Source organism: Peromyscus eremicus, chromosome 15, assembly GCF_949786415.1.
Source record: "Peromyscus eremicus chromosome 15, PerEre_H2_v1, whole genome shotgun sequence".
Taxonomy (NCBI): domain Eukaryota; kingdom Metazoa; phylum Chordata; class Mammalia; order Rodentia; family Cricetidae; genus Peromyscus; species Peromyscus eremicus.
Genome location: NC_081431.1, coordinates 21,083,852 through 21,100,894, shown reverse-complemented (window position 1 = coordinate 21,100,894; position 17,043 = coordinate 21,083,852). Strand labels below are relative to the sequence as shown.

Genomic DNA, 17,043 nt, shown 5'->3' with positions numbered 1-17,043 from the left:
ATATGTACCCCATTAATAAGAAACACAAATGGGTTGCGAGGCCAAAGTTTGGTTGTGCTGCTCAGGATAGAACAGTTGAGTTCTAATTATTGGGTACACATATTGAAGACTGGAGGAATGGGTGGGGGTGGAATTGAAATGCTTGCCTCTCAAAGTATGTGCTAGGGAAAGTTTGCTCTGGAGGTCAGGGGGAGGCATGGAAAGTTTCCTTGATAGCACGCCAATGGCTGCTTTCCCCCTTATCTCTTCTAGATCTTACCTTATAGGTACGTGAATATTGAGCAATGGACACTGGAAACTGGAGCCAGGTAACAGAATTCATCATTTTAGGCTTCCCTAACCTCCAAGGTGTCCAGACTTATCTCTTTTTCTTGTTGCTTGCCATTTACCTCACTACAATATTGGGAAACCTGCTGATATTCTTGGTGGTCCACATGGACTCTCGGCTCCACACACCCATGTACAAGTTTGTCAGCATTCTTTCTTTCTTGGAGCTTGGCTACACAGCTGCCACCATCCCTAAGATGCTGGCAAACTTGCTCAGTGAGAAGAAGACAATTTCTTTTTCTGGATGCCTCCTGCAGATCTATTTCTTTCACTCTCTTGGAGCTACTGAGTGCTACCTCCTGACAGCAATGGCCTATGACAGGTACTTAGCCATCTGCAGACCCCTCCACTATCCCACCCTCATGACCCAGACACTCTGCACCAAGATTGCTATTGGCTGCTGGTTGGGAGGCTTGGCTGGGCCAGTGGTAGAAATTTCCTTGGTGTCTCGTCTTCCTTTCTGTGGCCCCAACCATATTCAACACATCTTTTGTGATTTCCCTCCTGTGCTGAGCTTGGCTTGTACTGACACATCAGTCAATGTTCTGGTAGATTTTATTGTAAACTCCTGCAAGATTCTGGCCACCTTCCTGCTGATTCTCAGCTCCTACCTGCAGATAATCCGCACAGTGCTCAGAATTCCTTCTGCTGCAGGCAAGAAGAAGGCCTTCTCCACATGTGCTTCCCACCTCACTGTGGTTCTCATCTTCTATGGCAGCATCCTCTTCATGTATGTGCGACTAAAGAAAAGTTACTCCCTTGACTATGACCGAGCCTTAGCAGTAGTCTACTCTGTGGTTACCCCTTTCCTTAACCCCTTCATCTACAGCTTGCGCAACAAGGAAATCAAGGAGGCCCTGAAGAGGCAGCTGATGAAAACAAGGATGCTGGGATGATGGGTAGCAGAATGAAGGTCAAGGACAGATTTGATGATATGATGGCTGAGGGATCATCAAGTGTCAGAGAGGAGAAATGAAGCATCTAATTCTTCTCCATGTCAGGTATTGAAGTGACGACAAGGGCTGCCTGGCCTTCAGTGTTATCAGAGACATTACAATATCTGCTGGAGCCACAAACAGTTTGAGCCCAGAGACTGCAGAGTATACAGGCTCCCTTGGCATCATGGGACATTGTGATTTTTCTAACCTCAGGTATTTGTGAATCACGCTTAGAAATTCTGCCAAATATGTTTCTTACCTAATACATGTAGGTTCAAATTTACTTGATTTAACATATCATTATCATTTCATTATATCTTAAACAATGATATTTATTAAATAAAATTTGGAGCAAAAAAACCCAAATGTTTCTTAGATTACTTAACAATTTTCTCATATAGAAAACACTGGTCTACTGGGCATATATTTGAAATTCCACAAATTTGAGTCTAAATTATAGCTTATTGAATGATGTATCAATTACTTGGAATTGGTAAGGTAAACCAATCTCTGTGAATCTTAATTTCATTATATAATGTTTTCTTATAAGAAGCTTTTGATAGTGACAACAAGAATCTCTAAATCATGATACATAGTTTCTAGCATATGGTTTCTAGTAAAATATTATTTTCTTGGTTTTAATAACTTTAATCCACCTGGTTCATCTTTATTCTGAGATTTAGAATAACATTATTACAAACATGTGTAATATAATAACATTCAGTACATATATATGTAACAAAAATATGACTCAAAAGAAAGGAATAAAGTAGTCAAAAAGCATCCTTGTGAGAAGGATGAAGTGTGTTGTTTCTGTTCTGGTGAGTCATCTGTGTCATTGTTAGTGATCCTAAATACCTACATCCCTTATAAAGAGTGAGAGTGTAGGAGCTGGACTATTGTCAGGAAACAGACTTACACTGCACTAATTATTTTATTTAACTGGCTATTTCCTGTAACATGACTACTAGAAAGTGGGGATTTACCTACTATCCAGTTCAAGAAATGTTTATTTATCTGAATATTTTTTTGTCATTAGAGAATCAAACTTTGACTACAAGGAAGCTTCTAGGTGACAGGAGAGGTGGTTCACCATTTCAAAGTTCTTTCTGCTTTTGTAGAGGACTGGAGTTCAGTCCCCAGTACCCACATCAGGTGGTACATACTGCCTATAACTCCAAGTCCAGGGGACTCAATTATTTCTTACATCTCCATGCACAGATGCACAAATATACACATTATTTAAAAATAAATACTTTTAAAAAGAACAATACTAGTTCTATAGATCTAGAGTAGCCCCCAAATAATTACACTGCTACTCCCTTCAAAATTCCTAATCACCTTCCACCCTTCCTCAATTTCAGCACAGCACATTTTTTAATAATGCTTTTATTTATCCTTTGAGAATTCCATGTAATGCATTTTGATCATATTTCCCAACTCCTCCCAAATCTGTACCCAGCTTCCTACCTCTCCAACTTTATGTCCCCCCTGCCTCTTTTAAACTCATTGAGACCAACTTTTGTAGGGTAATTGCTCTTGGGCATAGGGCCTGCCCTTGAGTGTGATTTATAAAACAGGTCTCATATTATTAAAGAAAATCAACTTTTTCCCAGAAGCTATCAAATGGTAATAGATCATCAGCTAGGGGGTGAGACTGTGCCTAGCTCCCCTGCACCATGGTGGAATTTTGTCTGTCTTAAGCTTGCTGAAATCTTGTTCATGTTGTCATGGTTATTGTGAGTTCCTGTGTCTCTGCCCTGCTGTGTCTGAAAAACACTGTTTCCTTGAACTCATCCTTCACCTCTGACTCTTGCAATATTTATGCCCCCTCTTCTGCATAGATTCTTGAGCTTTGAGCAGAATGGCTGTGGTATAGAACACCATTTAGGGCATAACACTCCACACTATTTATTCTCTACACATTGATCAGTTATGAGTATCTGTGTTAGTTACCATCTACTGTAAGAAGAAACTTCTCTAATGAGGGTTGAGTGATACACTGATTTATGGATATAGTGATAATAATTAAGAGTCATTTTAATTCTATCCTTATTTACTAGAGTAAGGGTAATGGATTCACCTTTAGGTCCTATAACACTCCATAGCTGAAAAATTTATAAATGCTTGTCTTTGAATCCCTTTGTTCAATGGTTTTCCGATGATTCACAGTCATTGAAGGACTGGAAAACACAGAGAGGAAAAACCCAGCTACTCCAGGACACAGTGAAAACTGCTAAGATTCCTTAAAATATTTGGAGGAAGAAATTTTCAAATTTTCCTTTATTGAAAATCAAGCACATTAACTAAAATGACATATTTATTGGAGACTAAAATTCAATAGAGACATATTGGCCTAATACTACGTCCTGTGAGAGAGTTGGGTAGTCATAGGCACTTGCATGTCTGTTTAATGACATAAGTTCAATCCCCATATGCCACAAAATGACAAGAGGGAACTGACCCACCCCTCAGAGTTATTCATTAACTTTCACATGAGCCTTGTGTAATGTAAGCATCGGCCACACACAAACATAAACATACAGAGGAAATGAATAACATAAATAAATAGGAAATTCTAAGCAGATGTTATAGCTACTTAGATGACCTTAATCAAATCATTAAATGAATTTGAACTTTAGTTCCAGATTTTATTTAGTTTCAATGTTGAAATAATGATGATTCTGACAAATTTACTTCAGGGCATTTTGATTTGAAAAACAGTGAATATAAAGAAAATATTTTTGAATGGTGACATGCGATATAGTAGGGCACCAAGGTTAGAAATCTTTGTGAAACCCTGTTGAGCCTGAAATTCTCTTTCACATCAGGCTATGGCCAGTATATGGTTGTAGAACTGAGTTTTAAGGCTAAATAAGCTGAACAAGGAGAAACATTTTTCTCTTGTGTCAAGAAACAATATTTGAGGAATAATGAATGACAGGAGTTCATGCGGGAAATGCAATGGGAAGCATCAACAGTAACAGATTATTTTCTTTTATTTTTGAGATTACAATATAATTACATCATTTCTGCTTTCCCCTTTCTCTCTCCAAACCCTCCGATATACCCCTCCTTGCTCCTTTGTTCAAATACATGGCCTGTCTTTTATTGAGTGTTGTTACATGCATATATGTATTTACACATATATTTTTAAATATAACCTGCTCAGTCTATATAATGTTGCTTGTATATATGTAACATTTGCCTAAAATATTTTAACACATGTAAGTCTGTGAATAAAAACACATATATAGTTTAAATGAAATTTTCTGTCTGGGCTGACAATGCTCCCTCTAATAACCAAAAATCATCCATAAAGCCCCCAACTCCAGTCACAAGAAGTCTTTTAATTTCATTGAGCCATTTCTTTATACCTTCTTTAAATTCCTTGAATTATCTGATGAAGTTTATGATTGGTCCTTTTAATTATGTGTCCTGGGTTCATCTAGGTAATTCTCATTGTTAAACATTTCTATGGGTTGGTATGCTTTAGAGAGAAGATACTAGCTTGATATTTCATAATGGCATTTTCATGATGGGATTTGGGCATGTAGACTTCTGTTAGTTTTAAGTCTGATATGGTCAGAACAGATTCAGGCAAAGGGAGAATGTAAAGGTGGGTCCAGCCTCAATATTAGAATTTGCCTGGATGGGATAAAGTCAGGTGGACAGAGGGTAGTAGGCTTGTGTACAGGATGTACTTCCTGACCCATGGAAGAAGTGTGGGGGATAGATTTGGCTGGGTGGCAAAGTTAAATGTGACATGAGAGAGACCTGAGGGTTTGGGTATAGATAGCATGGTTCTGACAGAAGCCTAGAGGTTGGTTACACAGCAGGTAGGGGGCTGCCAGACCAGGCACAGGCACAGGATGTGGGATCCAAGCTGGAATTCCCATGGCAGTTTGGAAAGAAGGTGTGGATGAAGAGATTGGGCATATTGACTGGGCATCAACCCTGGAGGAGGTGGAAGGTTTGGATGAACAGTAATAGTTTCCAGACTATTTTGTATAGTGTGTGCCTCATACTTGATCTTTGACCTCATTGACACAGAGAATTAAAGAAGAGAAAGACAGGAACATGCTAGTAAAATGAGAAGAATCTATCAGCTTGTACTTGAAGCAAGAGAATTCACACATACTGCTTCAGCATCATGAGTCTGGTAGGTGCTCTGTAGACAAGTGGCCACCAATGACCTAGAGGCACAGTTCCTCATACTTGTTAACAGCGGAAGAACAGCATTTGTTGACAAGAGAAAAGGAACATCATCAGGCCCAAAGAGCAACAATGAGATTCTGAACTTTCAGAAGGGTTTTATTTTCCAAGATACAGAACTACTCCCCAGCCCCACCTGCTCTCTTCTGATGGAAAAGCCACCTTAAAGCATCTTTCATTTCCTTGTTTCTCAGACTGTAAATGATGGGATTGAGAGATGGAGCAAAGACAACAAAAGCAACAGCAATCACTTTGTACCAGAAGCCTAAGTAGGTGGTCAAGAATCTCAAACACTTGACAGCCACCCTGATAAAAGAAAAAGGAAAAAAACATGGGAAAAAAAAACAAACAAGAAAGTAGGCCACACACATGAAAAGGATCTTATGCCACCTCTCTGCTGAGAGATCACTACACTCACCACAATGATCTGGACATAAGTCAGGGCAACTACAATGAAGGAAACCAGGATCTCTATTGCATGAATGGCATCCACAGTGACCACCAGAGATGTATCTATACAGGCCAACTGAGCACAAAGAGAAATCACAGAAGACCTGATGGATCTGGTTATAGCTATAGAAATTCAGAGTGGCAATCCATGTAATCTCAGGGAGTATCAGAAGGAAGCCACAGAAGCAGGATCAAGTTGTTAGTTGGATTCAATGACTGGAAGTCATAACAGTCAGATAACAGAGAGGATAGCAGATAGCTATGTACCTGTCAATGGACATTGCTGTCAGAGCACAGTCTTCTGTGGTACCCAATGAGTGGAAAAAGTACACTGTACACAAGACACTAGAATGTAGCAATGAAGGTTCTATGTAGGTATCAGCTCGACCTCTCCGTGTTCAATGAGTTGAGTGGGTGTTATCTTCACCAATAGGGCCTTGCTATCAGTTTGTAGAGAGCAATTGTCTTAGCAACACCCATGGGACCCTTTTAGTCAACAACTCAATTGTATGTAACTTCATCCTAGTACTGGAAGCTTCATTTACTGACTAGAGATAGCCAGTTGGGACTCTGTCTCCCTATTATTTGGAGACTTCATTCAGATTTTCTTCATATATTTTAGGAAGTTTCTACTGTACTAGGTTTCCATATCATCTGTCAAATGTCCCTCAATTCTAGCTGTCTCTCCCTGCATTCCCTCCCTCTCCCCGCATGATCCTTCCATTTCGGTACCACCTTCCCCCAGTCTACCCAAAAAATCTATTTTATTTCTTCCTCCCATGGAGATGTATTCTCCACCACCTGAGTTCCTTCCTTTATTCCTAATCCCTGTGAGTCTAGGAATTGTAGCTTGCTTATCATTTACTAAATGGTTACTATCCACATATAAGAAAGTACATACTATATTTATCTTTCTGAATCTGGATTAACTCACTTAAGTTCATTTTTTCTAGTTCCATTTATTTACCTGTTTACTTTTTATTATGTCATTTTTTAAACAGCTAAGTAAATAATATTCCGTTGTGTAAATATAACATAGTTTCTTTATCCATTGTTCTGTGGAGGGACATCTAGGTTGTTTCTAATTTCTGGCTATTATGAAGAGCAACAATGTACATGGTTGACAGGCAGGTGTCTTTGTGGCAGGCAGGGTGAGACATCCTTTGGTAATATGCCCAAGAGTAATAGAGTTGGATTTTGTTATAGATTGATTTCCATTTTCCTGAGGAGCCACCACACTGATTTCCATAGTACCTGTAAAAGATTTTATACCCACCAGCAATGCATGAGTGTTTCCCTTATTCCACATTCTTGCCAGCATGAGCTGTCACTTGTGTTATTGATCTTAGCCATTCTGACAAGTATAAGATGAAATCTCAATGTAGATTTGATTTGCATTTCCCTGATGGCTGAAGAAGTTGAACATTTTTTTAATGTTTCTCAGCCATTTGGGTTTCCTCTTTTAAGAATCTCTGTTTAGATCTGTACCCCATTTTTTAACTGGGTTATTTTTTCTTGATTATCTAGTTTTTTGAGTGTGTTATATATTTTGGACATTAGCCTTCTATCAGATGTGGGGTTGGTAAAATCTTTGCCAATTCTGTAGGCTGTTGCTTTGTCTGAATGATGATGTTTTTGCCTTACAGAAGCTTTTCAGTTTCATGAGGTCCCATTTATTAATTGTTGATTTAAGTGCCCAAGATAACAGTGTTTTGTTCAGAACATCTTCTCTTGTACCAAGGAGTACAAGGCTATTCCCAACTTTCTCTTCTATCAGATTCCATGTACCTGGTTTTGTGTAAAGGTCTTTGATCCATTTGGAGGTGAATTTTCTGCAAGGTGATAAGTATGGATCTATTTGGATTCTTCTATATGAGACCATCCAGTTTGACCAGCACTATTTGTTGAAGATTCCATCTTTTTTCCAGTGTGTATTTCTGGCTAGTTTGTAAAAAAAAAAAAATCAGATGTCCACAGTTATGTGGATTTATGTCTAGGTCTACAATTCAATTCCACTGATCAATATGTCTTATTTAAGCCAACATATGTTTTTATTACTATTCCTTTGTAGTACAACTTGAAATTGTGAATGGTGAGACCTTCAGCAATTCTATCATTCAGAATTGTTTTAGCTATCCCTGATTTTTTTTTGTTTCCATATGAAACTGAAAATTGTCCTTTCAAAAATCTGTAAAGAATTATATTAAAATTTAATGGAGATTGCAGTGATTATGTAGATTGCTTTTGGTAGGATGGCCTTTTTTTTTTTTTTTGGGGATGGCCGTTTTTTGCTACATTAATCCTACTGATCCATGAGCATGAGAGATCTTTCCACATTCTGATATCTTCTTCAATTTGTTTCTTCAAAGACTTGAAGTTTTTAATCACACAATTCTTTCACTTGTTTGGTTAGAGTAATACCAAGATACTTTATATTATTTGAGGTTATTGTCTAAGGTTGCTTTCTGATTTAATTATCGATATTTTTGTGCTTTGTATATAGGAAAGCTACTGATTTTTGTAAGTTAACTTTGTATCCTGCCACTTTGCTGTGTTTATCAGTTGTAGGAGTTTCCTGGTGGAATATTTTGTATCATTTATGTATATGATCATATTATTGACTTCTTCCTTTCAATTTATATCCACTTGTTCTGATCCACTTGTCTTAATGCTCTAGCTAAGCCTTCAAGTACTGTATTGAGTCAGTATGGAAATTGGATAACCTTGTCTTGTTCTTGATGTTAGTGGAATTGCTTTGAGTTTCTCTCCATTTAATGTTGATGGTGGCTGTGAATTTGCTGTAAATTGCCTTTATTATGTTGAGGTGTGTCTCTTGCATCCCTAATCTCTCTGGGGACTTTCATCGTGAAGGAGTATTGGATTTTTGTAAAAGACCTTTTGTGCATCTAATGAGAATGATCAAGGGTTTTTTTTTTTTCCTTTCAGTTTGTTCATGTTGTTGATTACATTTATTGATTTTCTTGAACCATCTCTATGATAGAGCCTACTCGATCACGGTAGATTATCTCTTTGTTATGTTCTTGCATTCAGTTTGAAAATATTTTATTAAATATCTTTGTATCTTTGTTCATAAGGAAAATTGATCTGTAATTCTCTTCCTTTCTTTGGTCTTTACATGGTTTGTCTATCAGGGTAACTGTGGCCCCATAAAATGAATTGGGTAATGTTCCTTATGTTTCTATTTTGTACTATAATTTGAGGAGTATTGGCTTTAGCTCTCCTTTGAAAACCTGGTAGAATTTGGTGATAAAATCATCTGGCCCTATGTTTTGTTGTTGTTGTTGTTGTTGTTGTTGTTGTTGTTTTTATGCCTGGGAGACTTTTAATGACTGCTTCTATTTCCCTAGGGATACAGATCAGTTTACATTCCTTGTCTGATTTTGGTCTAACTGTAGTAGGTGGTATATACCAAGAAAATTATCTGTTCCTTTGAGATTTTTCAATTTGGTGGAGTACAGTTTTATTTTTTAAGTATGCCCTTCCTATTCTCTGGATTTCCTGGTATCTCCTGTTATGCTTCTCTCTACTTTGCATCTCTATTTTTTTTTTTAATTTGTGTCTTTTCTCTAAGCTTTTTAGTTAATTTTATTTAGGGTTTAATCAACCTTATTGATTTCCTCAAAGAACCAACACTTTGTTTTATTGATTCTCTGTATTGTTTTTGTTGTTGTTTCTTTATTTCTATTTTATTGATTTTAGTGCTGAATTTAGGTATTTTGTGCCATCTACTTCTTTGGGGTGTGATTTCTTCTTTTTGTTTTATAGCTTTCAGATATATGCTATTAAGTAGCTACTTATGAGATCTCTCTATTTTTTTTTTATGTAGGCACTTAGTGCTATGAACTTGCCTCTTAGAATTGCATCCATTGTGTCCCATAAGTTTGGATGTTTTGTGTATTCCTTTTTATTTAATTCTAGAAAATTTTAATTTTTGTCTTGACCCATTTTTTATTCAGTGGAGATTTGTTCAGTTTTCATGAGTTTGTAATCTTTCTGTTGCTTCTGCTCTTGTTTATATCCAGCTTTAATAAGTGGTGGTCTAAGAGGATGCATGGTGTTATTTGAATTTTCTTGTATCTTTTGAGACTTGCTTTATGTCCGAGTATGTAGTCAGTTTTGGAAAAAGTTCCATGAGGTGTAGAAAGGAAGGTATATTCTTTTGTCTTTGGGTGGAATATTCTGTAAATATCTGTAAGATCCATTTATAGCATTGTTAGCTCTAGAATTTCTCTGTTTAGTTTTGTCTGAATGACCTCTCTATTGATGAGAGGGGTATATTGATGTTTTCTACTATCAGTGTGTGATGATCAGTATGTAATTTAAGATGTAGTAATGTTTGTTTTACAGATTTAGGTGCCCTTTTGGAACATAGATGTTAAAAACTGAAATGTCATATTAGTTGATTTTTCCTTTGATGAGCATGTAGTGTCTTTTCCTATCTTCTTCTGATTAGTTGGTTTGAAATCTATTTTCTTAGACATTAGAATGGCTACAGCAACTTGTTTCTTAGGTCTATTCATTTGGGATATCTTTCTCTTACTCTTTTCCCTGAGATAATACCTACCCTTGATGTTGAAATGTGTTTCCTAGATGCAGCAGAAGAACGGGTCCTGTTTTCACATCCATTTTGTTAGTATGTGTCTTTTTATTGAGTAATTGAGACTGATGGTGCCAAGAGATAAAACCAATGATTATTGACTCCTGTTATTGTTTGTTGTTGTTGTTGTTGGTGGTGGTGGTGGTGGTGGTGGTGGTGGGAGGTATGTGCGTACTTCCCTTCTTTTGATTTGGCTGGTCTGATTATTTATTCCATTTGTTTTCATGGATGTAGTTAACTTCCTTAGATTGGAGCTTTCTTTCTAGCACCTTCTGTAGGACTGGATTTGTAGGTAGATATTGCTTAAATGGAATGTCTTGTTTTATTCATCTACTGTGATCTAAAGTTTTGCTTGGCATAGTAGTCTGGGCTGGCATCTGTGGTCTCTCTGAGTCTGCAATGTATCTATCCTTTTGACTTTTAGGATCTTCATTGAGAAGTCCGGTGTAATCTCACAAGTATATCTTCATATGTTACTTGTTCTTTTCCCCTTGCAGCTTTTAATATTCTTTCTTTGTTCTACATGTTTAATGTTTTGATTTTTATATACTGAGGGAACTTTCTTTTCTGCTCCATATCTATTTGCTGCATTGTATGTTTCTTGTACCTTTCTGTGCATCTCTTTTAGGTCAGCAAAATTTTCTTCTATAATTTTGATGAAAATATTTTCTGGACCTTTGATTTGAGTTCCGTTTCCTTCCTCTATTGCTGTTATTCTTAGATCTGGCCTTTTCATAGTTTTTTTCCACTGTATTTTCAACCCCTGAGATTCTAACTTCCATATTTTATATTCTGCTGACAAATCTTGCCTCTCTAGTTTCTGTTTGAATTCCTATATTTATCTTTTTCAGTATTCCTTCACTTTGGATTTTCTTTATTGATTCTGTTTCCATTTTTTAGGTCTTGAACAGTTTTATTCGTTTCCGTTCACTGTTTTTTCCTGGACTTTTTAAGGAATTTATTAATTTCTCTTTAAGGACATTCATTATAGTTACAAGCTATTCATGGTATTTTTTTGTGCTTCAGCGATGTTGAAATATTCAGAATATGCTGTGGTAGAGCTGCTGGGCACCAGTGGAGACATATTGTCCTTGCTGTCACTGTTTGTGTTTTTAACCCCAGAGTCTCAGCAACCAGGGTTGGGAGTATGATAATTCTAGGTACTGCTATCTGGTTTTAACTTTGTTGAGTGGGTATTTTGTTCCTTGGTTTCTGTTTCCTCTCTGGTTTTTAGGGGAGCATGGTGGCTGTGTGTTACCTGATAGAAAATTTTCTGTGGACCTTATAGCTATGGCCACTGGAGCTTCCAGATACAACATGTTTCTTGGTATTGAGAGCTGGCACTTAGGAGTGGGAATAGGCCAGGGATCTGAGGGTACTCACAGGAGGGAAGAAAGCATAGTGTTCCACCAGGATTGGCTTATTTACTCTTCTTGGCATAGGGGTAGAGAGTGAAGATAGGTCAATCCCAAAGGTTTGCTACAGAGCCAAGGATGAAACTGGGGAACTGGATCTGAAGGAGCAGAAGGAGAGGTGAAGATCTGCAGTCAGCCTACCTGCTTCACTGACAGGAGTCAGTAGTCAAAGCTGGAGCTACTAAATGTATTGGCATAAATAAGTCACAAAAATAATCTTGAATGAATAATCAGTCATAAAATTATGCCTAATGTATAATCCTATGTAAAGATAAACAGGCAAAAATATTGTTTCTAATTGTGTAAACATGTTTAGTAAAAAAATAAACAAAAAAAACCTTACCTTAATGCAAAGCTATAAAATGAGAGAAAAAAAATGAATTAGAGACAAGAGTGGATTCAACATTGATGGTAATTAATGTTCTGCCTTTTAAGTAAGGTGTAGGTCCATGTGAACAAGAGTCAGACTGTAAAGACAGAAATAGAGATGTTGTAGAGAGGAAGCAAACTACCTAACTGAGAAAAATAAAGAAAGGGAGCAGAACATTTGAACACCCCAAAGCAACAGTGAGTAGGGGACTGACCATCCTCAAGATGAGCACACCTGATGGTCTTACACCTGGGCAGACTGACTAGTAGAGAGGGATGCTTATGGATCCATAGATAAACAGGACATCTGCAGAAGCACTACTGTCTCTGCTTCGGAGGGGACACAAGCCTCAGAACACAAACAGGTAGTCAGACTCTGTAGCTGTAAGTTTTCTCCAAACCTGCCTCGACCTGCCTAGACCTGTGGTTGGGACAAATCTCTCCTTCCTGTGTCCTCCAGCTGCTTGATCCCCCGTAAACACAAAGAGATTTATATTACTTACAAACTGGATGGCCTAATGGCTCAGGCTTCTTGCTAGCTAGCTGCTATAACTTAACCCATTTCTATTAATCTATAGTTGCCACATGGCCAAGGCTTACCAGTATTTCCACATCTTGCTTCCCCTGGCAATGCTGGTGTCTATCTCTCTGCCTTTCTTTTTCCTGTCTATCTGCTTGTATTTCCTGCCTGCCTCTAGGCTGCCTTGCCATAGGCCAAACAGCTTTATTTATCGACCAATCAGAACAACACATATTCACAGCATACAGAAAGACATCCCACAGCAAGACACCTTGGGGGAAAGCTGTGATAAAGGCAGAGTGTGGTTGCCTTTGTCCACTACACAAGCTCTAAACTTAGTTCACTTATCCATCAAATGCTTATAGAGGGTCTTGATCAGAAATAAACTTTTAAAAGTCTCAGTACTCACTGTCAATATCCATCTCTGTTCTCAGAGTTCCTTCTTTTTGTTATATACATTCTCATATCCTATTTTTAATTAAAAATATATTTTTAAATGCTGTTCCCTGTCTATGCCCCCTGCAACCATTACATTTGATGTTTAAGCTTTTATTCCTGTTGTATATACATTTTCATAAGAGAAGAAGATATTAATGTGTTATTCATTTGATTTTCCTCCAGCATTATCCTCCTGTACATATTAGGTCCAAATTCAGTTTTAAAAAAGAGGAAAAGAATAAAAAAGTAAATATATTCCTCTATTTGTATTTTCTACCCATTATCTGAGGGACTTTTCCAACCTCTCTATGGGCTTGCTCCTGTGTTCTTATCAATGCACCTTTTATGTAGAAGGAAACATTGTCCTTGAAACTTTTCCTCAATCAAGCCCTATGGAGAAATCTTTGGGGTCACTAAAATGTGTGACAAATCTCAGTGAGAACCTTACTTCTCTGCCTTGTGGCGTTGTGGTCTTCTGAATCTTTTTGAAGAAGTCCTACTGAAGTTACAACTCTTTCACGTGCTTCAAAATTGTGCTGATCTCACAAGCTGCTGTAATGGTTTATGCAAATACCAAAGAGAATTTGGACTTTGAACCACAGACTGTGAGCTTCATTCGTTTTGTTTCTGATTCATCCCCTAACTCAGTCTGCCTGACATTGTGTAACAGAAATAATTCTTTCATAGCTTCTACAGAAAAACTAATCAACCATCGCCTTTCATCTGCTATCTTGCGTGACTTAAACACCCTAGCTTCCCAGAGGTATGGAGTCTTTGTGAAATGGAAGTGTGCCAACAGAGCTCCCTAATTAGGCACTTAGGGGTATGAGTAGCGTTTCCCTAGACAATGGATAAAATGTGTCAAGATAAAGCCTTTCTCCACTGTTCATCCCCAAAGAAACCTAGTGTTGTGATTATAACCTTCCTATTTGTCGGGCTGCAAAGGAATCAAGATATTTGGGAAAGGGGAATTCTGGAAGAGAGGTGGGTATAAGATGGAAAGACCCACAGAGTCATTGTTGACGTCATGCAAGCACATGAGGTAGGGGGATTGTAGCTAAGGTATGGGGGCTTTGCACAGTTTATTGTGGTTTTTTACTACAAAAATCACAACAAATGCATGAAGAAATTATTTATTAAATTCCATCTGTGACACTGGATCTATGGCATTTCTCATCATTACTTAATCCTGGGTTCAATTGTAATCTAAGATACCCATATGTTATGTAGCAGAGTGAGGAAAGACACCTAGGAATAAAGAAACCCCTGACAATGACTGTAGCTTACGAGTTGAGTTTCTGGTTGTTCCTTTCCCCAGGAAATAGAGGAGTACTTTTTGGTATAATTCCTTTTTCCTTCTTCCAGGTTTCAATTTTGTGACTGTGAAATGTACCATTAACAAAATAATTTGACTCACTGCACAATTATACATGTATCTTGTCATTTCAGATCAGTAAAGAATACCAGATTATAAATGCAAAAGGTGCAGATGTTGAAATTGTTTTAAGAATACCACATATATTCACATTATTTTTCAGGCTTAGAAGTAAGATTTGGAGTCTTTTAAATAGCCCTCACTCGTGCAAGATACCACTAGCATCATACCACTAGCATCTTTTGCATTTCTAAAAGGTGGTAGTATACCACTTTTGCATTTAAGAAATCTTGCCTCAGTTACCAGAGAGATTGAATTGGACCAAGACATATTTGAAGGGAATGAATCTGGGTAAAAGTATAAAACAAGAAACCATTAGAACATCACTTATTTTTCCATGAGCCTGTATTTTTAAAGTAAATGTTTTCATGAAGAAATACCAAAGGGAATTTTGTTCTTCATGTTTCTTATGTTTAACTATAGATTCAATGTCCTATAAGATCTCTAGAAAGCAAGCAAAAATCCTTGGTTCATGCTTGCCTGGCCAACTCTCCTTTGTTTGTGGATGCTTGTTTCATGGTCTCACAAGAGTGTATGTATTGTGTCTAAAGTCGGCTCCCAGATATCTGACTGTTTTGGGTAGCAATCAATAACTCTTTTTCCAGCCCCAGTCTTCAGACCTCTCACAGTCAAGCAGTTGAATTTGACAAAAGACACATCTTAGACTTTCTTCATGCAAAGTATTTTAGCAAATAGTCATAAAAATACTATGGAACCTATTATTAGATGCTCACTGTTTTCCAGCTTTAGATTAGCAGAATGAATGGAATTTTCTGTCAAAGACGATGTGTCACAAAACCCCCAAGAAGAAAAGGTAACTTTCTGTTGAAATTAGGTGATGAATCTCTATCTCAGAAAGTAGCATGGGCCCAATGATGTACATGTAAGGAGCTGTTTTATATATCTTGATCAACTGATTTTTACATCAAAAATTGTTTTCCATATATGGCTGCTTCTTGACAACACACGTTTATGTTCGCTTCTCTGCAGACACAGCAGTTTTGCTTGTCATAACTAGGGATAAAAATATCATACTGATTGTCTCTGTAAGTCATCTTTATGTAAAATAATTTCCTTTAGATTATGTCATGAAAGGCAGTTTCTAAACTATTACCCTTTAATAAAAAATGCCAAATTGTCAGCCAATAGTGTATACAGACTTATATTTCTAAGTAAGCAGTTGTTTCTTTAAAAAAAATAGTTGACAGCTAGATATACTACTAAAAATTTTATAAATCTAACAATGTCACTTTATCATATATTTTATTTAATTGACTGAATATTGAGACTGTTTAGACTTGTCTATTCGTCCTTTTGCTTGTGCTCTGATTGTACTTATTCCTTCAGCCAGCCAAAAATCTGCTGAAAATATGGATAAGGAGAATCAGACAAAGGTGACAGAATTTTACTTTTCTGATTTCCCGCAGTTTGAGAAGGGCGGCCTTTTGTTCTTCATCCTTCTGCTCTGTGTTTACATGTTCATTGTTGTTGGAAACGCCTTGATCTTCTTGGCTGTGCAGCTGGATGTCCGTCTGCACAATCCCATGTACAGTTTCATTGGCATATTTTCCTTCCTGGAGATTTGCTACACCACAGTGACCATTCCCAAAATGCTCTACAACCTGGTCAGCAAAGAGAAAACGATCTCCTTCCTTGGCTGCCTGCTGCAGATGTATTTTTTCCATTCCTTTGGAGTGACAGAAAGCTTGGTCCTCACAATAATGGCCATCGACAGGTACGTTGCCATTTGTAACCCACTCCGCTATGCAATCATTATGACTCCAAAGCTGTGCACACAGCTTTCCACAGGCTCCTTCATCCTTGGCTTCCTCATGCTCCTACCAGAGATTGTGTGGATATCTACTCTGCCCTTCTGTGGCCCCAATCATATCCACCAACTCTTCTGTGACTTAGAACCTGTACTTCTCTTGGCGTGTACAGACACATCTATGATACTGGTTGAAGATGTCATCCATGCTATCTCCATCCTGACCTGTGTCTCTGTCATCACCCTTTCCTATTTAAGAATCATCACCGTGATCCTGAGGATTCCACCTGGTGAGAGCCGTCAGAAGGCATTTTCCACATGCACAGCCCACATCACCATTTTCTTGCTGTTTTTTGGCAGTGTGGCTCTCATGTACCTGCGCTTCTCTGCCACTTTCCAACCACTGCTGGAGAAGATCATCGCACTAATGTTTGCTGTCCTTGCCCCATTTTTCAATCCTATAATCTATAGCCTGAGGAACAAAGATATGAAAGATGCCATTAAGAAAATGTTCTGTTCTCAAAAGATGATCAGTGTCTCTGGGAGCTAA

At 37.7% G+C, this 17,043-nt stretch overlaps 2 protein-coding genes and 1 pseudogene across 2 annotated transcripts; 2 read left to right on the top strand and 1 right to left on the bottom strand.

Moving 5' to 3' along the window:
• Window positions 1–284: 284 nt before the first annotated feature.
• LOC131925849 (olfactory receptor 6N1) lies at window positions 285–1,223 on the top strand. The gene has a single exon (XM_059281225.1). The coding sequence runs from the start codon at window positions 285–287 to the stop codon at window positions 1,221–1,223; it is 939 nt and encodes a 312-aa protein (XP_059137208.1).
• A 4,376-nt stretch (window positions 1,224–5,599) lies between these two features.
• LOC131925695 (olfactory receptor 6K6-like) lies at window positions 5,600–10,577 on the bottom strand (annotated as a pseudogene).
• A 5,518-nt stretch (window positions 10,578–16,095) lies between these two features.
• On the top strand, window positions 16,096–17,043 carry LOC131925650 (olfactory receptor 6K3-like). Its single transcript, XM_059281023.1, has one exon. It carries the CDS (start codon window positions 16,096–16,098, stop codon window positions 17,041–17,043), a length of 948 nt encoding a protein of 315 aa, XP_059137006.1.